The 26,175-nt window shown below is 43.1% G+C and overlaps 1 protein-coding gene across 2 annotated transcripts in view; it reads right to left on the bottom strand.

The window, feature by feature from the left end:
• BAK1 (BCL2 antagonist/killer 1) overlaps positions 1 to 26,175 on the bottom strand; it is a 168,109-nt gene that overhangs the window by 30,566 nt on the left and 111,368 nt on the right. For both annotated transcript variants that reach the window (XM_069238859.1, XM_069238860.1), the window contains exon 5: positions 3,823 to 4,006. In XM_069238859.1, coding sequence (XP_069094960.1) covers positions 3,823 to 4,006 — 184 coding nt within the window. The remainder of the gene's footprint in view (positions 1 to 3,822; positions 4,007 to 26,175) is intronic.

Here is a 26,175-nt window from a genome sequence, read left to right as displayed (position 1 = left end):
GAATGGCATATTCAGCACGGCTTGTTGTATTTCCGGCTTGAATCCTGATGTACGCAGCCATGCATGTCTCCTTATTGTTACTGCTGTGTTGACAGTTCTAGCAGCTGTGTCTGCAGCGTCTATTGCTGACCGTATCTGATTGTTTGAGATACTCTGTCCTTCTTCCACTACTTGCTGTGCTCTTTTTGAAACTCCTTGGGCAAATGTTCTATAAAGTGTTGCATTTCGTCCCATTGAGCCCTATCGTATCTGGCCAACAAAGCCTGTGAGTTTGCAATACGCCACTGGTTTGCTGCCTGTGCCGCCACTCTCTTTCCTGCTGCGTCGAATTTACGACTCTCTTTATCTGGAGGTGGTGCATCTCCTGAAGTGTGTGAGTTTGCCCTTTTGCGAGCTGCACCTACCACTACTGAGTCAGGTGTTAGCTGTTGTGTGATGTACACGGGGTCTGTTGGTGGCAGTTTATATTTTTTCTCCACTCTTGGAGTAATGGCCCTTCCTTTTACAGGCTCCTCAAACACTTGTTTGGAGTGCTTTAGCATTCTAGGTAGCATGGGGAGAGACTGATACTGGCTGTGTGTGGACGACAGCGTATTAAATAGAAAATCGTCTTCAATTGGCTCTGAATGCAGGTTGACATTATGAAACGCCGCTGCCCTTGACACCACCTGTGCGTAGGCTGTACTATCTTCTGGTGGTGACGGTCTAGCTGGATAACAGTCAGGACTATTATCTGACACTGGCGCATCATAAAGATCCCACGCGTCTGGATGTCTTGACTCATCCCTGTATGAGTCGGGGATTGCATCATTGGTGGTGTGGCTACCGGTGATGGTTGCGGAGAGCGTGGTGGAGACGGTGGCGGGGTTACTTGTTTAGCCACCTTAGCTTGTGGCTGCTTGTCCTTCTCCTGGAAGGCAAGTTTGCGTTTCATTCTAATAGGAGGGAGAGTGCTGATCTTCCCTGTTTCTTTTTGAATGTGGAGCCTTCTTTGGGTGTAGTCTGTCTCAATTGTCTCCAGTTCCTGTCCAAATCTATGTGTTTTCATTTGTGAGGACAGTCCTTGTTCCTCCGTGTAGGAACCGAGACAGCGGCACCGAAATGGGTCGGCACCGAGAGACCATGACGCCGAAAATAAAAAAGGTTGCATCGGAACCGAAAAAACTAGCCGAAAAAATTTCGATAACGAAATATCCGGCATTCGGTTCCGATGCCGGATATTTCGTTATCGAAATTTTTTCGGCTAGTTTTTTCGGTTCCGATGCAACCTTTTTTATTTTCGGCGTCATGGTCTCTCGGTGCCGACCCATTTCGGTGCCGCTGTCTCGGTGCCGAATTTGCTCGGAGCCCGTGTCTCGGGCCTGAGATTGCTGTGTGCCGGTATCTCGACCGGAGTCGGATGACTTCGACACTAGCGTGCCCTTTTTCGGTGCGGATGATCGGTCACCTATTTTTCGGGTTAAGCCATGGCCTGTTGGCGGTGGCGTCCCCTGGGCTTTTGTTGTTTTCTCGGGAGTTTTCTGTTTCGACGTCTTACTCACGGTTTTCGGCGTATCTTCGGGATCGAGCTCGTCCGAGTCGATTCCTGGATGGAGAAGGTTTCTTCTTCCTCCTCGAAACGCCCTTGTCCTGTCGGCGCCGACGCCATTTGCAGTCTTCTTGCTCTTCGGTCTTGTAAAGTCTTCCTGGATGGAAACGCTCGACAGGCTTCACATGTATCTTCCTTGTGTTCTGGCTACAAACACAAGTTACAGACCAGATGCTGATCTGTATATGGATACTTGTTATGGCATTTTGGGCAGAAGCGGAATGGGGTCCGTTCCATCAGCCTTGAAGAGACACGTGGCCGGGCCGACCAGGCAACGACGGGGAATCGAAAAAACCCAGAAGGGCCACCAGAGCTCTTCAAAAGTCGGTGTCGATCTGTTGTAACTAACCCGATACCGAACGCAAACAATATGATGATTTTTCTGAGATTCTAACTAAGTTTCCGACCCGAAACACAGAGCGAAAAGGAACACGTCCGAACCCGATGGCAGGAAAAAAACAATCTAAGATGGAGTCGACGCCCATGCGCAATGGAGTCGAAATGGGAGGAGTCCCTCGGTCTCGTGACTCGAAAAGACTTCTTTGAAGAAAAACAACTTGTAACACTCCAAGCCCAACACCAGATGGCGGGATGTGCACAGCATGTGTATCTGCAGCTACACATGCCATCGAACATATATATATATATATATATATATAAAACAAAAAATAAAAAGTAAGAACAATTGCTGATTTTGTGAATAAAACAAAACAAATATACCAACTAGAATATTGCTCCAGTTTTCAATTTAATTAAGACAATGTGGCTGCACTTTTTATTTCTACTACACTGCACATGGGAGATAATTCATGAAATGGTTGCACATGGAGGACAATCTTGTCCTCTGTTTAATGTGTCCAACGTGTTACTGGATGTATTCATGATTTAAATGACTCCTCCACAGGAAAGTGTCAATTGGATTGTGTGGCACTCCCGCACAAGCATTATGTTCATTGTTCACAAATAGAATCAGCGTACTTTCTCTGGCTTGTGCCATAAACTATAAGGAAAAAACAAACAAACATTTGCAAAGACAACAACACTGCAACCCAGTATCACATACTAACCTACTGTCTTTGCCAATGCCTGTTGTTATGACTTCAATTGGTTTTAGAGAGTACAGAAATATGCAGGAATTAAGACACATGCAAGACAATGGAAGCTAACAAACAGGATACAACCAATCCACCTGAAACTTGCATGGCACAATGTTCCACTTTTCAGATGAAGCGGAAGAATGCACGTATATAGAAAACAGTACATTTAACTGCAGTTGTATACCTATTTAAGAATACATAGATATATGTGAACATACATGTATCCATGCATATGAAAGGAACAAGTAGATATTTTCATAAAAAGGCAATGTTAACATTTAGTCTATGAAAACCCAGAAAAGTCATAAGTATAAACAAGTTGTACAGCAAAGTCTCTTAAAATCCTATTTGTCCTGTTTAAGGGAGCAATGCAGGAGTTTGTTATTTCTACATCTCAAAATAATCTTTGAAAAATGTCGCCAGGTGCTAGTTGAGCATATTCTTGCACACCATATTGGCAACATATAGGAGCTGTGGTCAAATAAAAGTTTTTACTTTTTTCTTGGTTTTGCAAGATGTTACAATCTCAGTACCAATCTGTGAGTCTAACTTGCACATACTCAATTTTGAAAATACCTCTCCCCTGCACAACTCTTGAACGGTCACCACTACAAAAATAAAAAATACCCTGAGGGCCAAAAGCGCAATGACAGGTTTGGTGAAAGCTGATTACATGGGGATAAAGTTAGTTAAAGAACTGACCGGTTGCAGCTCTCCAGTTAGAAGTAAATCTCAGTTTCCAAAGAAAAGGTGTTTTCTTGTTTCAGAGCGTGGCCAAACGGCAAGACATTTTATTTGCTAAGTTTTGGCAGGTCAAATTTGAAGCAGGTATATCAATTTGGTGGAAGTTAGGAGAAAGGAGCAGCTGGGTGGAGTGTGAAAATGTTATGCTTTCCATTCAAGCCCCCAAAGAAATGTTTGCTCTTGGCTACAGCAAAAAACTGAACATTATTACACAGAACCTAGCATGAAACTAGAACGTCAGGTTTGTTCTAAATCAATTCATTACGTTTTAGATAATCAGGTTACTAGAAGGTAAGGTAGGCCTCGTCCTCCTTGTTTCCCCTTCTTTCAGATTACTATTCGCACACACCCAATATAAGGGACACAAATCAAAGTGAAAAGCCTGCAACTCACCCATCCACCCTGCTGTGCGATCCACCGTGCAATCTGATTTCGCAGTACAAACTCTGCCACAAATTGGGCGATGCGGCTGAGGAATCCTCTGATGCCATGTTGGTGGTAGACATAAAGGGCCATCCGATACCCAAACCCCAGTAGAGCAATCACTCGGCCCCAGTTAATGCCATCTTCAAAAAGACTGGAAGACAAGAGAAAGCATACTGGGTAAAATGGTCTAGCAAGGATGTGCCTCAAAATGCCTACATCCACAACCTACTTTAATCTTAAAACTATGCCCCTTGAAATTATTCATTACTCCTCGTCATATTCTTGCCAAGTTGAACATCTAGCAAAAGTTATGACCTAAACTGAATTGTATGTGGTCTTTCTGTAGTAGTTCTTCTCTGAGGCTCCTCCCTGGCACAGCTATGGCACCTCGTGTGGCTGAAAAACACAGACAAAAAGTGCTACCAAGGGTTATTTGTAGCGGAAACTAAATATGTGGCCTAAGTTACTTACTTGTTGTAGTAAACTGTAAACTGTAAACTTGTATAGCGCACTACTCACCCGTTAGGGTCTCAAGGCGCTGTACTCATACCACTATGGAACCCCTCCTGGCTTTTCCCTGTGAGGTGCCCACTCCTGGGCACCCAAGGGTGAAGCCAGGCATCCAAGCGCTGTTGGGGCCGTTGTGGAGATTAAGCAAGCTATTGCCCAGAGTTGCAGAGTGGGACTCATTAATTAGATTAGGCACCGAGGCGAGAATTATCTGGTCCAAGGGAATTGAGCCCAAGACCTGCCGAAGCGGGACTTGAACCCTGGTCTTGAGCCAGATCTCTGCTTCAGTAGGTTTGCAACTAGCATAGATTGATATGGTGTTAACTATTATCCCACCATCTAGCTCAATTTTTGTTTATATCATACCAAATCACACAATGCTTTACACCTTTATCACCATCCTCTGAATGTTTAATAAAGTCTGTTGTAATGACTGCTGTAGTAACTATTTTGTTTGCTGCTCCACGGCTCCTCGGTTTCACTGAGAAGGTGTGGAGGCTGCATATGAATGAAGAATTGCTTAATGCTGCAAAGCTATTACATGTAAGGAACATTTTTTCTTTTGCAGCACAAAACAGCTAAGAATAATTGTTATACTTTGGTTGGCAATTAGTATTTCTCTTCTCTGGAAGTGGTTATGAATGTTGAGCAAGACTAAAATTTATTTCTTTTTTTTGCCGTCCTCACCACTGCTTATTGTTTTGCTTGACTGTCCACAGAACAACGTGCACTGAGAGCCATGTCACATCAATGTCTACCTTTTACAGTGGCAGGTTGCCAATGAAAACTAAGCTTTCGGCTTTCCAAAAAGTTAGAGGTGCTCTTGGTTTCAAAGGTCCTATTGAGTAAGATAGTAGCATAAACAAATACATATTTTTTAAATAAAATTGTCCTTGTGTTGAAATGACACAAATATGATTTACTATTCCAAAACCCTTGTCCTGTATGTAAAAGATTAAGATTAAATGCATTCTGACGCCTAGTGTTTGATGAGATCTTTATATGGATTAGATAAAAATGTTGTGAACTCTATAATTTGTTTTACATGGAAACTTTATTGACAAACTTAAGTTGCATTCTCAAATCAAATTATTCGTTACGAACTTGCTCTTGAATTTTTCAAGCCAGGATTTCTTACAGACTGCAATGATATAATTATAAATGCCACCTTAGGTGTTAAATGTTTCAACATGCGTTTACGTACGGAATGCTTAATTGTATTTGAATCAGTGTAGTGAGGGGTGGTTTTGGATCCCACGTAGGTATTGACAACCTCTAGGAAAGCTAGGCCATATAAACCAGTATTTCAATTTAGCAAAGGACCAGTCTTGTTTTTTATGTATAACATCTTTACAGCTAGGTACATCTGAATGGATACAAAACTTAATTTTTCATATTTTAAATTAAAAAAATAAGATACCCAGCAATATGCCTAAGCTTTAATAGGTTTATGTGACATGGTCATCAAATGTGAGAAAAACATCTGTCTGGCTCATATCAGCACTGTTTTTATAAACGTGTTGTATGATTGGCTGCAGTTTTAAATTACTGGTGCATGTGTGAGTGGTAGCTGAGGTGCAATAATATGAGGGGGAGAGAGGTGTCCTAGAGAACTTAAACCAGTAGCTATTGCACTTAAGAGACCCCCAAAGATCAACATCTCCATTATTCATAAACTAAAATTGTCCCTTGGGTGCTAAGCTCTACATACACACAGTCCAACCTGTTAGGGTAGATTTAGTGTTTATGGTCACTGTGGGACTCAAGTATGAGGATGATCTGCCTCTGTGGAAATGTTTGATAGTCCAGTATATTGGGCAATTCTGTACTTTGTTATAACCACTTTATCCCCCCAATATCCCTGTCAGTTCAGCAATTCTACTAATGGTCTCAAGTGTAGCCTCACATGTGGTATTAAGTGAATACAGGATGCAGTAATGTCCAAAATGTTATTTATTTCAAGAGTTTTTGTATAACACTAAAACATGTTGCTTTGTTCCAACATCAGACCACCATGTGATGGATTCAGTCTATGTTAGAAACTGGGTCTCTAGTTGATAGAGGTATGCACCCTGTCCAAGTTGGAACCACAATCCTACTCAGGGCAACTCAATATCACAACCTAAATTAGCATGTGCGCAGCTTGGTAGCATGGCACAGAGTAGGCACGCCTAGCTTAGATGGTAATGTGTAAAGTATTTGTGCAAAACACACACAATAAACTCAGGAGATACACCACAGAAAAAGACTTCACACAGATGTAGAAAAATAAAACTTGTTTATCTGGTTAATATTAAGTTCAGTACGATACAGATTCAATACACAAATAGCAAAGTATTGGCTTTGCAGACTCAAAGACAAAGCAAGGTTGACAAGCAAAATTAGAGATCAAAATTGGGGTGGTGCCGGGGACTCCTCGGCATAGGTGTGCGATGTCCTGATGGAATCCAGTTCTGCCCTACTTGCGCTCCTCTCAGGAAGCAGTGTACAGCTAAGCTAGCCAGAACTGCCCGGGTTGTCTGAGAGTAGCGAGCAGCAAAGGAAAGCAGGGCCACTCCGGGCAGTTCACATATGCGAACACCAAAGTCGCTCAGGTTGAGTTTGAAAGTAGCAAGAGGCGAATTTTGACAAAAGTCACTTGGGTTGAAACTGAAAGTTGCAAGCAGCCCAGGAAAGCAGGGCTGCTCCGGGCAGGCCACACATGTGAGCAGTACATTTTGGAAAAAAGCCTCTCAGTTGAAATTGAAAGCGAGAAGCAAAAGTAAGCAAGGCCACTCTGGGCAGGTGATAGATGGGAGCTGAAAAGTTTAGCAAGAGCTGCTTGTGTTGAAGTTGGAAACGAGCAGCAAAGGAAAGCAGGGCTGCTCTGGGCAGGTTACAGATGTGAGCAGCAAATTTTGCAAGAGCTGCTCTGGTTGAAGTTGAAAGTAGCGAGCAGCAGAGAAAAGCAGAAGCCACTCGGAATCACTCTGGGTTTGGAGGATGAGGCTACCGGGCAGAGATCAGCAGGGTGGCACACGACAGCAGGGCAGCTGTTCCTGACAGCAGTTAATCCTGGCAGAGTGGCAATCCTGGAATACAGTAGCCTTTGCTCAAGCAGCGTTTTCTTGAGTCCAGAAATCAGGGATCAAGTACTCATACTAGAAAGTGCCTTTGCTACCGGGGTGACTACAGAGAGTTCTTGTGAAGCGCACAGGTCCCCTTTCAGGTCAGCCTCGGCTCTAGACTATCAGTGGGAGGTAATCAGCCCCTTTGTGGGGACTCTAGGCACTACCCTTTGAGATGTAAGTGTGAGCCTTTCCCAGCCTCCTCCTCAGGAAGACCCATCAGTATGCAGAAGCATGCAGATGCAGCTGAGTATCCTGTGTTGTAGTTGTCTGACGGGAATGCACAATTGTAGCTGGCACCTAGGCCAAGCCAGACGTGTACTGGAGATAGGCTGTGGGCACACAGGGCAGTGAGTGCAGAGAAATGCCTACTTTCTAAAAGTGGCATTTCTAAATTGTAATAACAAATCCGACTTTACCAATAAAGAGGATTTATTATTACCATTCTAATGGATGCAGCTACCCCTCTCAGACCAAGAATTACAGCTTGAAAGTATTATAAGAAATTCGCAATGCTGGCCTATGAGAGGGGCAGGGCTCGTAGTAATGAAAAACAACTATGGGAAGTGTTTCATTACCAGGATATGAAAACTTACAACTATATGCCCTGCCATTTCCTCTCAAGGCACCCTGCCCTATGGGCTACCTAAGGTCTACTTTAAGGTTGACCTATATGTAAGAAAAGGGGAGTTCTGGGGTTGGGAAGAGGTTGTAAATGCCAAGTCAGGGTGGCAGTTAGACTGCACACAAGGGCTATGCAGTGGCAAGCCTGAGACATGTTTACAGCGCTGCGTAAGTGGGTGGCACAATCAGTGCTGCAGGCCCACTGGAAGCATTTAATTTATTGCCCTGGGTATATAGTACACTACGTTACTAGGGACTTATAGGTAAACTAAATGTGCCAATTGTGGAAACACCTATTTTACCATGTTTTGGGGGAGAAGCACATGCACTTTAGCACTGTGCTCAATCAATCATGTTATGTGTAAAGCACAACACTATCTGGGCACTGCTGAAGCCATTTATCTGTCGAAGAGCCATGTCTTCAGTTTGCTTCTGAAATCCGCCAAGGAGGGAGATGTTCGGAGTTGGAGGGTCAGTGTGTTCCAGAACTTGGCTACGATGTAGGAAAAGGAGTGGACCCACTGCGGATACGGGCGGAATGGGATAGCATGGTTGAGAGTGGAGGAACACAGGTGTCTTGAGGGAAGATGGCATCCGAGACGGTGGTTGATGTAGTACAGTTCTAGATTGTGAAGGGCTTTGTATGCAAGTCTGAGTATCTTTAACTGATATATTTTCTGGATCGGGAGCCAGTGGAGGTTTTTGAGGTGTGTGGTGATGCTGGAGCGTTTGGGGAGGTTTAGTAATAGTCTGGCTGCGCTGTTCTGTAGTGTTTGGAGTCTTTTGAGTACCTGGGTGGAGATTCTGGTGTAGAGATCGTTGCTGTAGTCTATAGTCTAGGCGGCTGGTGATCAGTGTGCATGTGACACTTTTCTTGGTGTCAGTAGGGATCCATTTGAAAATTCTGCAGAGCAGTCTGAGGATGGGGAAGCAGGATGAGACTACTGGGTTAACTTGTCGGTTCATGGCGAGTTGACCATCAAGGATCATGCTGAGGTTTTGCACGTGGTCTGATGGGGTAGGATTAGGAACGAGTTCAACTAGCCCCCAGCTATAGACCCATGTGGAGGTGTTTTTTACCGACGATCAGAACTTCTGTTTTGTCGGTGTTCAGTTTGAGGCAGCTTTGTTTCATCCATGTTGCTACCTTGGTCATGGCATTGCAGAAGTTGGTTCTTGCATTTTCTGAGGTCCTCGGAGAGCAAGAGGATCAGTTGAGTATCATCTCCATATGAAACTATGTTGAAGCAATGAGGTCTTCCAGGAGGGGTCATGTTGAGGTTAAAGTGGGTGTGGCTAGGGGAAGATGCTTAGGGTGCGGTGCAGGTGGAGGTCTTGGGTGCAGAGGTGAAAGGAGGGAGGCGGATGCTCTGGGTTCTGCTGGTGAGGAATGAGGCGATCCATTTGAGGGCGTGGTAAAGTGCTCAGAGTACTAGGGCCAACAAAAAGATGGTCAGAAAAACAGGAGGAGAAAGGCAAAAAAAGTCTGGGGATAACTCTGCAGGAAGGGCCATTTCCAACAGTCTAGGACTTAGACCATTCCAGGAGCTCCAGAAGAATGAGAGTTCAGTCAGTCTTCATGGCAGCAATATCAGAGATATCTGGTCTTTCAAGGACTTGATGGTGAGGCAAGCCCAGTTCCCATAAGGTTGTGTAGTGGTTTCCAATCTGTCACTGGTGTGCTAAACATATTTTTAAAGAGATATGCATTTTAGTATTTTCTGAACCTAAGGTTGATAAGTTGTTTGAGAGGAAAGGCTCTAAGACTTCAGGGACCTAACTGTGTTTGATCAGACTGTGTTTATTTGCGATGGGTTGCATACTTGGATATCAGAAACATCATAGATCCTTACAGTGAAGCTAGATTTTACAGGCAGAGATAATCTTTCCTATGGAAAGCAGTGTGCATACTACACTGAACTTGATTCTTTATTTTACTGGAAGCTAGTAGAAGGGACATAAGAGCAGTTGTGAAATGTTGTTTTTTTAGAATTTCGGTACAATCTTGATTGCCTGATTCAGATGTTTTAAGCATATTTTGTATTTATGTTTTTAAAACAACTGCTTTGATACGTTGCAGTAAATCAGCCTTTATAAGATAGATTAAGACTCTAGTAAGTCAAATAAAATGATTGACCAGTGGAAGACCATAAAATCCATATCAAACAAGATGCCTAAATGTTTTGCTTTCAGAGTCAGAAACGGGACTTGTTTCATTGCAGAATGTTGTGTCAAGAGTAGAAACAAGTTGGTGTAAGAGTCACTCCCAAACATAAGAACATGTGTTTTAAAGCCATTCAGAGAGGACGTTTTCCTTCAACTATTGAAATGTCTTCAAAGTATTTAATATCAATTCACTGATCGCCAAAATCCTTCTTCAGTCAGGGAAGAATCTGTTTGCCATCTGCGTACATCTGAAAATGGAGATGGTGAAGCCTGATGCCCTGGGTGAGGTAGTACATATATACATTTAATAGGAACAGGGAGATTAATTAACCTGGAGTACCCAAACATGCTTTTTACAATCAAGCTTCCCTATTCTTATTTTTTGTCTACTGTTTGATAGGAAAGAGCCAATCCAGTCCACAGTTCTGTCTATCCACTGTTTCGTATGCTGTAAAGAGATCAAGGAGAATGGAGGCCAAGGATGATTGTTACCTAAGCCAATAGTAAGTCCTCTCTACGTTTGTCAACACAGGTTCTGTGCCATGACCGACTCTGAAGTTTTATTGCTAAAAATGTATTATTGATTGCCAGTCATGAAGAAGGTTAGTACTTTTCAAATATTCTTGGAATTGCATTGCATTGTGCCATTCCAGTGTTTTACTTAGGAATAATGGATTTAATGAAACTCAGTATGCTAGCTAAGCCAACTGGGTCTGCACAAAGCTTCTTCAAGAGGGGAGTGATTACCCCATCTTCATTGTGTAGGTACCAATTCAAGTGATAAAGGAACATTGATCAAGCAAGTAACATCGGAGGCTTGAAAGGAAAGATTTATTGAGGTAGTGTGCAGAGAACAAATAGGCCTTAATTTGTTTCGCCATGTCCAAAACTTCGGTTCAGTTTGAAAGTGCTCAACTTGGTGAGTGGATTCAGGGGAGGAAAAGTAGACATTTTGAGAGTCTTTGCTGATGGCATCAGATATGTTGGAGATAGATACATTGAAAATTACAGATCACCGAAATGGTGGACAGCAACAGATTTGCCTTTCAGTCTTGCTAGATTGGAGTTTCTTTGAATGTTTTGAAACTTTGAAAAATCCAACAGATAGAATTTGGAGCTCCAGTCATAAGTGTGAGTGTGCATGCTTTACAGCTTTTTGGTAGCCTATCCTGCAGAATTTGCCTTGTCAGACTCAGAGTAAGTTCTTCTCCATCTGTGTTCATGATTAGATCCAATACTTTTTTTGAATTTTGCAAAGTTGCCATTAAACCATTTATTGCTGCTGTTGTAGCCAATTTGTAGGTCCAGTGCTAGAAAGGGGTGGACAAGTTATGTGTGGTAGAGATGTTGGTGCAACGCATGTTTAGCAGTTGTCCAGGTGTTGGAAATGTGTTAATGGTAGGCCTTGTTACAGTGAAGGTCAAAATCAAAGTGACTGACCTTGTTGATTGGTCTAACAGGTGTCTTGGATACAGAATTGGTACTCTGTCTCGGGCATACTCAGGTACCAACAAACAATAGAATATGGTTAGAGCAAAGGATGGTGGTAATCGCACGATTATCTAGATAAATATATACTAACAAAGATCAAATGCATTGCAACCAATCCACAAGTTAAAAATGTTTGAGAATTGTCCGAGTTTAACAATGGGCTGAGAGTGTGACTGTGTTTCCTGTAAGGATGTTTGTGGAGTTGGGGAAGGAAAGGAACTGGGAAACTATGTGCCATGTGAATATCCTAAGAAAAAAAAGCCTTATAATATTTTTCCAGGGATTCTGTTAAAGGCCGTTTTTCAGCTTTCTTTTAGGATTGTCCGATATTCTGGAATTTGTGCACTGTATTGAAAGTTGACAGGTTATTTCCCTGAGGAGTGAGTAGAATTAGCTGGTACGCATAATGTGAGTAAATTAGAGGTGACCTTTATATTCAACACAGTCCTTGTTACATTGAGGTATTAACAATACTGGTGATCACCATCCAGAAGACTACAGAATCTCAATCCCTTACAGATCTGTAACACATTTGGGTCAGTTCCAGCAAAGATGCTAAGAATGGTTATTTTTGCTTTTTGTTTCCCACCTATTTTACCCTTCAGTACAAGTTAGCTGGCCATTTGCAATTTTGGATTATCCTATAATCTTTTCTGAATTGTTGGCACACTTGAAGTGTCCACACAGGATTTGAGGAGCTTCAGTGACTTCCACGACTGTGAGTGTGGGAGTGAAGGGCAGCTGAGTTGAATGCCTAGAATTGGTTAAGGTCATCCTGACCTTGAAAGGCCCAATCAGTTCCAAAACATCTCAGACGTGTAAATGTTACTGTACAATGCCCAATGAAAGGCAAGATGGATTCCTGAAAAATGTTGCGAGGCTGGCCATTTAGTGCTCACACTGTATACCTGCTGTGAGAATATTCATGGTGCGTCAAAAGCCAATTTATTGTCCCCTCAAGGACGGGGATTGCATTTAGAGCTCTGTGAGGCAAAAAGGGGTGAAAGACTTTTGCTGATGGCTTCATTCCACTGTGCATATATGATTTTTAAAGAAAGCAAGTGATTATAACTGTAATACTGGTTCCAGTGTTTACAACCTTATTTCTACCCAGGATATTTGAATCAGAAGTGCATGGACCTTTCTTTGGTCTAAATTCCAGAGCTAGTTCCTATGATGACAAATGAATTAATGCAAAAAAGAGACAGATGGAATCCTTGAATTAAACTACACCGTTGGTAATTAGTCAGGTTCATCCCAGGCTGTTGTTTTTTTTGTCCAACATGCCACTTCATAGTAAACCCAGCCGTATGCAAATTAGCATTGGTCCCGATCCAGTGGGAACAGTTGAGTCCAAACTACCAAGCTAGGTCCTCTCTGAACCAGAACATAAGTAACCCAAAACCACTTTTGGCCTGAAGGCCACCTGTGTGCAGTATGTGTGGTATACAGTATGTGCTCACTGTGCCCTAGGAGTCACGATGTACCTCACTGATGAGACTCAATCAGGACAAAACAACTCAAGGGTTGCTTGTGTTTCTATCTGAAGGGGACCTGGCCTGGAAGTTCGGGACAGACTATTCCCACGAGGAGTAGGGTGGGCAGCTATTTCTATAAGGCAGGCCTTTGTCTTGAGAGGTATAATGGGCGAAAAAGATACATTGAAAGGTATCCCTTGAGATTGTCAATGGCAAAGATTATTTCAAGCATTCCATTCATCACTTTGTTGTTGTTGCAGCACATATTCCCACAGCATCATCCATCACCACCCTTCTTCAAGCTCAGGACCTGGAACAAGTGCAAGAGGAAGGAAATCTTACTATTCCCACTTTGGCGATCTGAAGACCACTGTCAAGTAAGAGAATCCCTGGCATGCCCCCTCTCATAGCTAGAGAGCTCACACTTTGGGCTAGGGATTTGGAGGTACAGAGTGTCTAGGAAAGAAATGTCAAAATCTGGTCTAGGCTACTTTGATTTATCTTTAATACTGTCACTCTCGGGGACACAAGATGTCTGCTGAGGAGGCAAGTTATTTTCTAAAAGACAGAAATCTCTCCTTTGTTGAAGACAATTATGCTGTCACTGTATCTACAGCTACACAACAAGGAATGAAAAAAGTTTTGCAGTTATCACAATGTGCAGGCATTTCATGTGTTTTGGGAGCAGAGATGGATGGAAGTGTGCACCTGTTAAGTCTTTGAGTCTGTAGATATACGTCTCTTCTAGCAGCTGTATGACATCTTTTAATTTTGTCATTTTTAAGTTGTTCATGCATACGTATCCATTGAAAGAATGGAGATCAAGTAGTAGTCTTAATGTCCTGTTCTGTTCTGAGATTACAAAGCTAACAGAATGTACTCCCTGGCCACTGGTTGAGGCATTTCATTTCGAAGAGCTTGAGCCTTTCTCTAGATAATTAGTCGTGTTTGAAGGTCGTATGTTTGGGTTTGCGATTCTTTGATTGCTGTAAAAACTGTATGCAGCAGCCATATTTTATAGTTTGCAACACCCAGATATCGGAAGTTACATTTTTCGAATGTGAATGAATAATCTTAATCCTTTGCCATTAACCCCACTGACTGGGGCGACTTCTAGGACATTTGAGGAAACTCTACAGTTGATGCTGCTACCTTTTTCTTAGAAGGAAGATCTTAGATGTGGGGCCTTGTTGCCATGAACTAATTTGATTTGTTCTGCAAGTTTAATGCTAATGTTATATCACAGATCGTCTTTAATCCAACACCGGTCTCAATGGTGGTTTCCCCTTGCTACAAATATTCTATGTTTTGCACTTCAAAGGTCTTGGCTTTATGAGTACCTATTTTATGTGTACTGTAGCATCAACCCTCCCTTATCCAAACACATAGGATCTCCGAAAAAAGCAGAGATCTTGTGAGACTTCGGGATGTCCATCTTAGGATCAGGTCATCCCTACAAGAAAGCAATTAATATCGAACTGATGAGTGCCTTCAACTATCATGTTATTAAACAGAGCTTGAACTTTGGGTCAAAATCCAGACATATTGCAGTAGCATGTGTCAATTTAAACAATGTGTGTCGTAAGCTGTTTCCTTACAGCTGCAATGAGACATATTTAGCTGAGTTCTTGTTCACTGAAGGTAAGTACTGTAAAATACCTACATGCTGTTGGAGCCACCAGGGGAAGTAGTTTGGCAATGCATCTTACAAAGGCTGCCTTGGCCTCTGTCTTATTACTCACTGAGTTTCTTTTTAACTTCTTTTACAGATGTGGTCCCGATATACTAAGGCTTTCTGACCTCCTCCTAGTCGTTGTAATGGTTGCTGGATGGCTCCTTGTGTGCTATTACAAGTGAAGAGCCTATGGTGCTGTGCTGTATCTGCGTTCTGCTACTTGAGCCACTTGTAACAATGGAAGGTGCAGCTAGATTTCTTTAACAATCTTTAACAATCTACAATACTTTAGGCACAAACTGGTTTCTCCTCTCCAGAAAAGTGGCTCGGGAAGGAAATGTCTTTCTTCTCCAAGTATACCTCACATAGACAAGCAACTTTTGTTTTTAAAGAAAAAAATGATTCATTTTGGCTGTAACTGATTTCCCATCTGAAGAGCTGTGCCTTGTCAACAGGCAAGAACCACCTTTCTCGAGCTGGACCCTGTAACGAAGTGTCAGAGGCTGTGTAGTTTGATGCCAGTTTATTGCAGCTCTTGAAAGTCCATCCTCTCCCTGTCTCAACCGCCCAGTAACTGCCACCCTTACACCACAACACTGCAGATCCCCATAATCAAACAGCAGACCCTATAGTCAAGGGGAAGACAAAAGTAAACACCACCCTTTGAACACTACATTAGCAACTGTAAAACCAAAACAATAATGCAAAAGTAAAAGGACTGAGAACTACTATAGAGTAAAATCCATCTATCCCATATAAATCTACCAAAGTCAAATACATTTAGGAGCTATTTTTTAGGGGTGATAAGCAAACTGTATATGAATCAAAATTCTCCGACTGAAATCACACCACAAATCGCGTCACTTTAGGTGCTGACATGCAACAGTATGCAGTGGTTTACTGAGAAATAATCAATTCAAGCCCCTTGCGACATCAGGGTCCACTGTTTGTGTGAGAGCATATTTGACAGTAAATAGTATGCAAACTGGGTATTGCCCGGCCCTTCGTTTCATGTACTAATGCGTGCTGTTTCTCAGCGGTGCCCGAGGAAGCTGATTAATATATGTATTTAGGTTTAATGAAACATATTTTGCACAATACTGTTGGGAGTTTACTTGTTACAGACCATGCAGTAAAAAACAATCACTGACAGTGAGCAAGTAATAAGCAACACTTTCTGATAAATATGTTGATCAAACAACATATCAAAGAGTGCAGGAGTTTGAGTCTGGGGGGCATAGCAGGCTGCATTACGGGATACGTTGTCTCTGCAGATGACTGTTTCAGATGCACTGCGGGCAAATTTAATTTTTGCAAAATTAACGCAGAAATGTAAGCAAAAAACAGTATGTGCATAGCAAAGGAAGGCAACAGACGGTATGAAAGGGTTGTAGAGGTGAAAGTGACTCATTAATCCATTACCTGTTGGACTGGCCGTCCTCAAGTGCTTTATGAAGAGGAGACAGAACTTCGAATCCCAGGCAGGTGGGAAGGCAGGAAACAAAGGACAGAACAATGTTAAATATCAAATCAGGGAATACAGTAAGCATGGTGGGTGAACACCCAGAAGAGGGAATGTGTATCAAAACCTAGTGTGTCATCTGAACGGTCTACCAAACGTGATTGGAGAGAGTTTTCAGTAAGGAATATCGTGGTAATGTTCTGAAAGTTCATGTATGGCAAGCGGGGAAAAGAGGGCATTCTCTTTTCAACCATGCAAGGGAGACAACCACTTGTATGCTGTTGTTTCCATGCATCCTAAAGGTCAGATGGGGGCTACGGTTCTCGGAGTGCATGTTAGACCTGTCAGCCTTAGGGTGGTCTTCCACCAAACTTTTTGCCTTACTCCTCCATATTTTTCCAGTCTCCTTTTCATTGGCCTTAGGACTCACTGCAATTTAACACTGCTAACCAGTGCTAAAGTGTGTGTGCTCACTCCTCAAAAACATAGTAACACTGGCTTATCCTCAATGAGCATATTTAATTTACTTGCAAGTCCCTAATAAAGTGGTACTTAAATGTACCCAGGTCCTGTTCATTAAATGCTACTAGGGGGCCTCCCGGACTTATTGTGCCACCCACTTAAGGAGCATTGCAAACCTGTCACAGGCCAGCCAATTCATTCTGTGTATGCAGTTTTAACTGCCATTTCAATCTGGCAAAATACGCTTTTTGTCTGGCTCAAACCTACCTTTTTAATACATATAAGTCACCCCCAGGGTAGGCCTTAAACAGCCCACAGGGCAGGGTGCAATGTATTTAAAAAGCAAGAACTGTAATTTTAAGTTTTACGTGTCCTGATAGTGAAAAAATCGTACATTCATTTTTCACTACTGAAAGGCCTGCTTCTCCCACAGAATAACATTGGGGTTACCTTATTACAGGCAATACACTATAACTTACATATGGGAACAGGTACACAGTTCATGTTTGATGTCTTTGGAATTGTGATGAAAAATCCTCTTTAATGGTGAAGTCTGATTTTTGGTTATAATTTTGAAAATGCCACTCTTAGAAGGTTGGCATTTTCCTGTGTTAGCCACGTAGTGCGTGCAGCCTGCCTCTGGGTGACATAACTGGGTGTAGTTGCCAGTTGGCCCTTGTGTATTCCTCTTAGACAGCCACACATAATCTAGAGCTTAATTGTTCCTGGAAGGCCCATCACTGGCAGGATGGGAGGGTGGAGCTAGACACAGCCTTACCTACACTTGAATAGGCTGTGTCCTGCCTTTACACAAATGACTGCATAGCTCCTGTAGTTAGTCTGGAGCCAGGCAGGGGAGGCGGGAAGCCTGAGCACGTCAAAGGGAATCCTCTAGAAGTTTCTTCCACTTCAAAGAAGACACAAAGTGTAAACATTAGACTTCACACACCAACTCTTCAGTACATTCCTGCGCCTGTAGATACTATAGAAAAAGAAGGACTGCTGTGCTGCATTGCTGCCAGAAGGACTGCCACTCTGCCTTCCTGCTACTTTGCTGCCCTGTTTGCTGAGGAGGAAGATTAGACCTGAACCCTTCATCCCAGGCTGAAGTAACTCCAAGGGTCAGCCAGCTGACGTTCTGAGCTATACGGACATAAAAAGCTCCAGAGGCTTCGTCCCACTGCTCAGCTGAACTGCTGCCTGGCCCTGCAACTGGACCTGCCGGAGCCCTGGTGGCCCCTGCTCGAGTGTGTTTCGGACCCCTATGTCCTACCTCTCCAGTGCTGGAGCCTTGGTGGGGACTCAGTTGAGATCCCCTGAAGTTTTTGGGCCCACTGGTGCCAAAACCTTGCTGCTCACGGGCATCACCAACACAAAGTTCCAGCGAACCAACTCTTCACACTACATCATAGAGTGCTCGTGGAGATCACCAACGCAAAGTGCCAGAAAAGATCGCTTGCAGCGTCCGTGACGCCCAGCCTGCTCTTCCCGCTACTACAACAGCCATACATGAGGCACTCCCTCTTGCTCACGGCTCCCTCCACTATGAACGGAACTCATTGTGCTGGACCTGAAGGTAACTTTTTCTGTGGAATTAACCTGGTCCCTGTATCCGACCCGCCCTCCATCGTGGTGGGCCTGAACTTGCGACTTTCACCCGGTCTCGTTTGATCAAACAGCTACGAGTGGCCGTTTGTGCGTTGTGGCGCTATTTTCACTAACAAAGTGCATATCACTGGTTCTACTAATTGAACTTTTGTCATTTTGGTGTCAAATCACTTATTATATTCTACTCTAATATTCTACATTGATACTAGATTCTTCTACTGTTGGCTTTTCACTTTGTTTCTGTGTTCTGTGTTGAAATACTTTACAGATTGCCTCTAAGTTAAGCCTGACTGCTCTAAGCCACCAGATGGTTGAGCACAAGTTAATTTGGGATTTGCTCGTGACTTCACCCTGATAAGTATTGTGGTTGCTGCTTGAGTAGGGTTTCACCACCTTCAACCAGTAACCTAGTTTCTTACAGGGAATCTATTTAGTGTGCCAGTCATTATAATTTGTAGGTCTCCTTCATTAACTAAATACCGCCTAATGAAGCTCCACACACCTGGAACACTATCAAAAACAAGCTATGCAAAGCTAATACGTCTGCTTTTAATCCACTAACTTATTAAAACAAGGGCATGCACAAGTAATGTTTGCAAACGTTGGTGATGAAAGTACAACTGGAATGCATTTTAAGTTGTAAGGCAGGAATATCGTCCTTGGGACTGCTTCTTTTGATGCAGCATGTTATTGTTTTTCTAGTTCTAAGAAATTATAATTTTTGTAAACCCTTGTTCTGGTATAAAGGCAAGTAAACTCAATTGTCTGATACCATTTTGATTACTTAGGAAAGCCAGCATTGGAGTTTTCAATTCTTGCAATTCAGAAATTGGCATCTCTCCAAAGTCTAGGCATCAAGCACACAAATGAAATCCACATATTTCCTAGGAATACTCTTCACATTCTTTTTTACAAATGTTTAATAGGGAAGGGGATTGGATTCGTTTTCCTAGGACATTGGTGCTCTCACAAAATTCAGTCCTTTCCTAGCACGGCTGCACTGCACATTGTTAGTGTCAGTCTCCCACTAAAAACTGTCAAAAAACGAAAGGCTGGTGCTTGGCTGCCCATAGCTCCTGGGAACACACCCCTGCAGGCCCTAGCAAGGGTCTAAAGCTACAAATTTGTAGAACAGGGCAGGGCACCTAGAGCTGTCAGCAGAGCCCAGGTCAAACAGGTCCCACACACCGAGTGTCAGCATATGCAGAGCTGAAATCGAGACTGGTACATGAAATAGAAAGGTTTCACTGGCCGTTGTTAACTGACTGAAAGGAGGAAAATGTACTGACACCATGCCTGCCATATTCATCTCTATAATGGAGGGTTTGTATTTGGCACACTTAACAGAACCACTGACAAAGTTTAAAAGAGCCATGTCTATCAGGTCTTAAATACAAATGGAAACGTAAGAATGTCTAAAGTTAAGGCTACCTTGCAATGTGAAGTGAAAGGTGGATAGCAAGGGAACCTTCATCATAATCCTGTGTGTTGCCATGGAAATTCAGGTCAGACAGTAAAAGAGCAATCATTATAGCATTCATTTGCTTATTTGACATAGAAATGAAATGAGGGTTATAATGAAACCTTCCTTGGCATGGTTCTGAGGAAAAAAAGCAAGACTGTAGCCATCTGGAGTGTAATAAACAATTACTATATACCGCCAAGTGATTAAAGAATCAAATGTTCTCTGCCCTGGTGGCAGTGAAGAGAAGCTGGTGGGAGTTTACCAAAAAAGAAAACAAGCATTGGAAAAGCCAATAGGTCGCGCCTATGCAAGAGCTATTGGCTCTGCCATTGTTAGTCGTGTTGTACACCTATGTGGCTGCTGTTCAGCAGGACTAAAAGGCAGTGGCATGTAGGAGACTGGCGTGGTGTAGAGTGTTGCAGAGTGGCATAGAGTGTCTACAGTGCAGTGGAGGGTTGTGTAGAGGCAGAGAATGAAGAGGCTTGTCGTAGAGTGGAGCGTTATGTTGTGGGGGTAGCATCGAGTGTTGCAGAGTGGAGTATGCATAGTGTGGTGGTGCACTGCCATTACAGACAACACATTTTCAGTTGAGAGGACCATTACATTTACAAATGCAGTTTTACTGCTAAAACTATATAGCGCACAAACGATAATCTTCTTGTAAAGACTGACTGATATTTCTAAAAGGATTGAGAACCATGGTTGCCCTGCCCATGTTGGTGGACCTACGTTAGAGTCATTGAGGCCTGCAGCATCTTCTTGACTGCATACTGATCAGAATAAAAAGGTGGAAAAGTGGAAGCAAATATCACTGACCACTTAATCCATACTGCAGTTCCCTTGGACTGAGAATGAGGATTCCTGGTGACAAAGTTTTGGAATTTTCCATTTTCAGGAGTAGCAAACAGATCTATTGCTGGAGTCCTCCAACACTGAAAGTACTTGTGAAGGACTGGTGGGTAAAGTTCCCACTTTTGAACCTTTGATGTGTCCTGATAAGCAGGGCCACAACATTGTTGTCTGCTTCTGAAAGATGCTCCGCCAAGAGGTGAATGTGTGATTGACTGTCCAATACCAAATTTCCAACTGCTAGAGCTGAGGGGCCTGCGTCCGTCCTGGCTTCTCAATGTAAACATGCCATCATGTTGTTGGTTTTTATGAGTATAATGTTGTTGTGAAACATTGGGAGAAAGGCTTTATGGGCTAGGTTGATGGCTAGTAGCAGGTAGTTGATAATGCAACCCCAGGACTGTAAAGGCCAAGTGCCTTGGATTGTCATGTGATGAAGGCGTCCCCTTCCCCCATTAGAGAGGCGTCTGGGGGGATGGTCATATGCTGAAGGAGGTCTAGAAAGGGCCTGCTGGTTAAGAGGTTGTTGGTGTTCCACCAGTGGACAAAATGCTGCATCAACAGATCCTTCCAATAGCCTTCTACGTGTGCCTACTGTTTTGCCAAACAATTCTGTAAAGGGCACATTTGAAGCCTGGCATGTGGTACAGTTGCTATGCAGGTAGCCATCATACCCAAAAAGTGTCATTACAGTTATTAACAGTAATGGAACATTGTGTGTGAGAAAGAGAGGCAGCAGCTGCTCGAATGCCATCATCCTCTGTGGGTTTGCACATGCGTTGGCTGTTTGTGCATTTACTATAAACTGTAAGAAGAGTTTAATTTGCTGGGGTTGAAGATATGACTTTTTCACACTCATCATAAAATCAAGTTTGTTCTGTACCAACGCTGTTTGATGACTGTGTGCTAGGTATTGTTTTTGCTACTGCCCTTTATCACCGGTTGTCCAAATATGGAGGCACGTGGATGGCATGTCATCACAGGTGAGCTGCAATGACTGCCAAACATTTGGTAAATATCCTTGGGGCTGTTCTTACTCTGAAAGTGGTAACTTTGAATTTATATTGTTTTCCTCTTACCATAAAACAAAGGTACAAATAGTGGATGCACTGGATGCACAAGTATGTGAAAGTACGGATCCTTGAGATATGAAGCAGGCAAAAAGTTTGCTTTCTGTAGCAATGGGATAACATTTTGTAAGGTGACCATTTGAAACTGTTTTGATTGAATAAACATGTTCAATGGCTGCAGCTCGAGGATGGGCCTCAGACAAGGGAGAAGACCCTTTGCCCTGTCGGTGTGCAGGTATGAGTTCTATGGTGCTCTTTAATAGAAGAGCCTATACCAGTTCCTCCAGACAAAGCATATGGTCGGAACTCAGTACATGAAGGTTAGGTGGGAAATTGAGGGGGTGGAATTTGAGGCAGTACCCTTTTTGAACAATAGGGAGGACCCACCGGTCTGATGTAATATTTTCCCACTGTGGTAGAACGCAAGTAATTCCTCCTCTAACAGGTAGAGTGCGATGGGGGAGGAAGAAAAATTGAGTCACTCCTTGTTACCAGAGGAATCACTGTTTGTTAGTAAGCAGAGTTCAGACCAAACCACAGAACAGAGACCGCCCTCCTCGCAGCTACAGTCGACATCCAGATGGTCCTCAACAGAGGGGAAACAGCACCCCACATACTACTCGTCCACTCTGCAGCCTTCAAACTGTCTCCCATCCCATGCTGATCAGATGACTTCATGAGACAGGATACCAGTCTTATGTACCATATCACAAGGAAAACCCAAACGGGCAACAGGCCACTGTACTCCTCAGAAGCATAGGAACTCACTTGACGACAACCGCAGGGGTTCTTTGCTCAGCTCAACCCTCTTCAACAACTACACATATCCGCTGGCAGATGTCATCGGTGCACACATTATCATACTCACCTACACAGATGGCAGGCAGCTGATATTGCCCATCATGGATAAATCACCCAGCACCAGAATCAACTTCAACACGTTCATGACTAAATTGGCCACATGCTGAACATAGACAGGACCGAAATAGTGATCTTCAAAAAAAGAGGCCTAGCTGTTGGCCTCTGCCTGATGGTCTACATAATTTGGACCCACTCCCATCCCTTCACACAGCCAGAAATCTCAGAAGCATTATCAGCAACAGGTCAAATCAGTCGCCACATCTTTAGGAGTTGAAAATATAGTCAAGTGGTTACCCAACAACACCAGGAAAACTGTCCCCCGAGCCCTTAACACCAGTAGACTGGACTACAGACTTCAGAAAATTCAGAACACAACTCCTCACCCACACTTACATAGCGTTACACACTACGCAAGCCTGCCTACCTAAACAGCTGTGTGGAGCTCCACCAACTCGTCAGGCACATTTGCTCAGCCGGACTTTCAGTACCACACGTTCCACGTATACAGAAAATCAGATCAAGGGGCTGGGCATTCTTGTTCATTGCTCCTAAATCATGGAATGACCTCCCACTCCACATTAGAGCCTTCTCCTCCTGCTTTCTTGAAATCTGCAAGAAGCGGAAACTGGGCTATTGGAGTAAGTCCCACCCGATGCCAGCCTCACACATCTGCCAAAAAGCCCCTCAAGGGTGAAAGTGCACTAACGATGCACATGACATAACAGAAGGCCTTGTGTAGGTACAACGCTAACTTTTCCTCTACTTTTTCGTCTGTAGGCACCCTAGTGGAAGTTTTTGCCCTGCTAGCCCCTTGTTTGTTACCACTTGTTATGAATGGTCATGAAAAGGAGGTTTTACCCAAGGGGATTGTAAGGCAACCATCAAATGTATGATGTTGATATGTTTTTTGATTGTTTCCAACATCTGGTCGATCTGAGGCCCAAACAGATGTTCCCAATCAAATTTAAACGATGGTCCTTTGACTCTGGATGAAACCTTGAGTAGTATATTAGTATTAATACTCCTGACTGCTTCTAAGGCACACCTAATGGTGGCGTTTCGGATTATTTTCCCTTCAGTAACAAGGCCTTCTCCTCTTGTACTGTTCTTCTGAGAGGTGCTTGGGAAGCCCTTCCATAATCTCCCATATTGTGACAGGAGACAAATTGAATAGGCAATGCAAAAATGAGTACCTGCCTGAAAGCCACTCTTCTGCCAGCTGCTTCTGTTCCTTAAGAATCTTTATCTAGAGGAGCAGCATCTCCAGTAGGCCAGGTACAATCACTCTGATTTAGGGAAGATAGTGAAGGGCTACTTTATATTTTTTTCTCTATGAGGGGTGCTACTCCCTTGCCTTAACTTGCTCTTTTGAGGTGTTGGTTGTGGTTTTAACATACCCTTCGGCATAGGAAAGTAAGTGACAGACTTTTCTGTTTTTGGACAGGATTTCTGGAAGGAAATCTCTCTTTATCCTCATGAGTGTCCATTTTTACCTGGTGGTGAGAGGCTGCCCGCTGTATGACAGCATGATATGAGGTTGTATCATCTGGCGGGTCGTTTCACAAGGTATGGCTTAGTGTCTGGGTCATCCTGTGAACCACCTATGTAGTCTCCAAGGGTTTTCCCCCACCCCTGTGGCCTAAATGGCTCTTCTCCTGTGTCCTCAGGATAATAAGGGCTCCCTTGGTCTAAACTTGCGTCTTCAGTAACTGGCAGTGGAGACTGTGGGAGAATAGGAGGTGTTTGGGAGTGGTTGGAACAAAGAGGATGCTTAACCCTTTTAGAGCGTGGTCGTGGTAGGTGAGAAGGTGGATGGGGCTCTTCCTTGATAGCCAAAGATCTTTACTTCAGTATTGGAAGGAGGCCTGAAGATGGAGACTTTGCAGTTATCCTCCCCATGTCCAGATAAGTACACCAAACCAACAAAATAACAATCCTTGAATAATGGTCCAACTTTGTGACAAGTTTGGTGTAATTCTGCTCAGATGTATATCAAAAAGTAGTGGGGCACCTACTGTATGTATCCAGCCCCAAATGCATTAGGCCCCCACCGCCCTAAATGTATCCTCTTCATTTTGAACATTAGGAACCACAGGGTGATCAATTTCCACAGTACCACCCTCCTTTTTTAGGAAGAGGCAAATCAAAGAGACAACCCCAGGTCCAATGGGTATCTGACCAACATCTAGGGAGGATGACGACACACAGCATCACAGCAAAGAGTACACTGTGTCTGGACAATCAAGTAGGCCCAAGCAGTCGCACAGTAAACCTAGTCTAGTAGTAAATCTCAGTGACGTACCATTGACTGATGCACAGATAGGCATCCTTGAGAAGGGTTCGGGTTTTGTACCAATGGCCTCCCTGGACAAATTCAGATTGAGCATTGAAGTAAATTATTTCATTAGGAAGACCAAGCTAAGGTCCCTTTTTAAAGGTCAGCCACCAGCAGACAATTTAGCACTGGGGGACACAGGTCTACGCAAAAAATCGTCCTTCACACCTCCCAACACTTCTATCCCAATAGAAAACCTCACCTTTGAAAAAGCTGTTCTGAAGGATATCAGTGAGATTAATCCTAACACTTTGAAGGTGTTCCATAACACAACCAAGGACGAGGAAAAAGCCTTATAGGAATTAGCTAACAACAACAAGAAGTAATAAAACCAGCAGATAAGGGAGGCGCTATCGTAATCCAGACCTTAGAAAACTATCGTAAAGAATGTTTAAGACTATTGGGTGACACATGTAACTACGAAAAACTCAGAGAGGACCCTACTGATTTCCTAAAGATGAGGATACACAGCATGGTGGAGCAAGCTTTAGCGCACAACTGGATTTCCCAGAAAGAAGGAGATTACCTAATTTATCAAAATCTACTAACTCCTTATTTCTACACTATCCTCAAAATTCATAAAAACCTTGAATCACCCCGTGGTAGACCCATCATATCAGGTATCAATTCTATTTTGGAACCTCTGTTCCATTTTGCAGATGCGTTTTTAAGACCCATAGTCAAAAACACAGATACCTACCTTAATGATTCAAAGGACGTACTGTGTCTTTTGAAAGACAGACCTTTTGATCCAGCAAATGAGATACTAATAGGACTGGATGTGGAAAGCCTATACACGAGCCTTCCTCACCCTGACATGTTGCACATAATTGAGGAAGTTATCTTCGACTTACATTGGGACTGACAAACAACACGGAATGTGATTATGGGATGCTGTTTCTGGGCACTAACCTTTTTTTTTTTTTGAATTTGAGAAAAATGTGTACCTTCAGAAACACGGGACCAGCATGGGAAGCACCTTCGCTCCGAGTCTGGCGGTCTCTATGTCCATCATCTAGAGAAAGAGAGAATCCTAAACCCCACCAATCCATACAGAAACAACATAGTATTGTGGAAAAGATATATTGATGACATATTGGTTATATGGAAACGGGATGAGACACAAGTGTTGACATTTTTAGAGTGGTTAAACAGAC

Source organism: Pleurodeles waltl, chromosome 6 (assembly GCF_031143425.1).
Source record: "Pleurodeles waltl isolate 20211129_DDA chromosome 6, aPleWal1.hap1.20221129, whole genome shotgun sequence".
In the NCBI taxonomy this organism is placed as follows: Eukaryota; Metazoa; Chordata; class Amphibia; order Caudata; family Salamandridae; genus Pleurodeles; species Pleurodeles waltl.
Note: the sequence above shows the minus strand (reverse complement) of the source record. Positions and strands in the feature narration are given on the sequence as shown.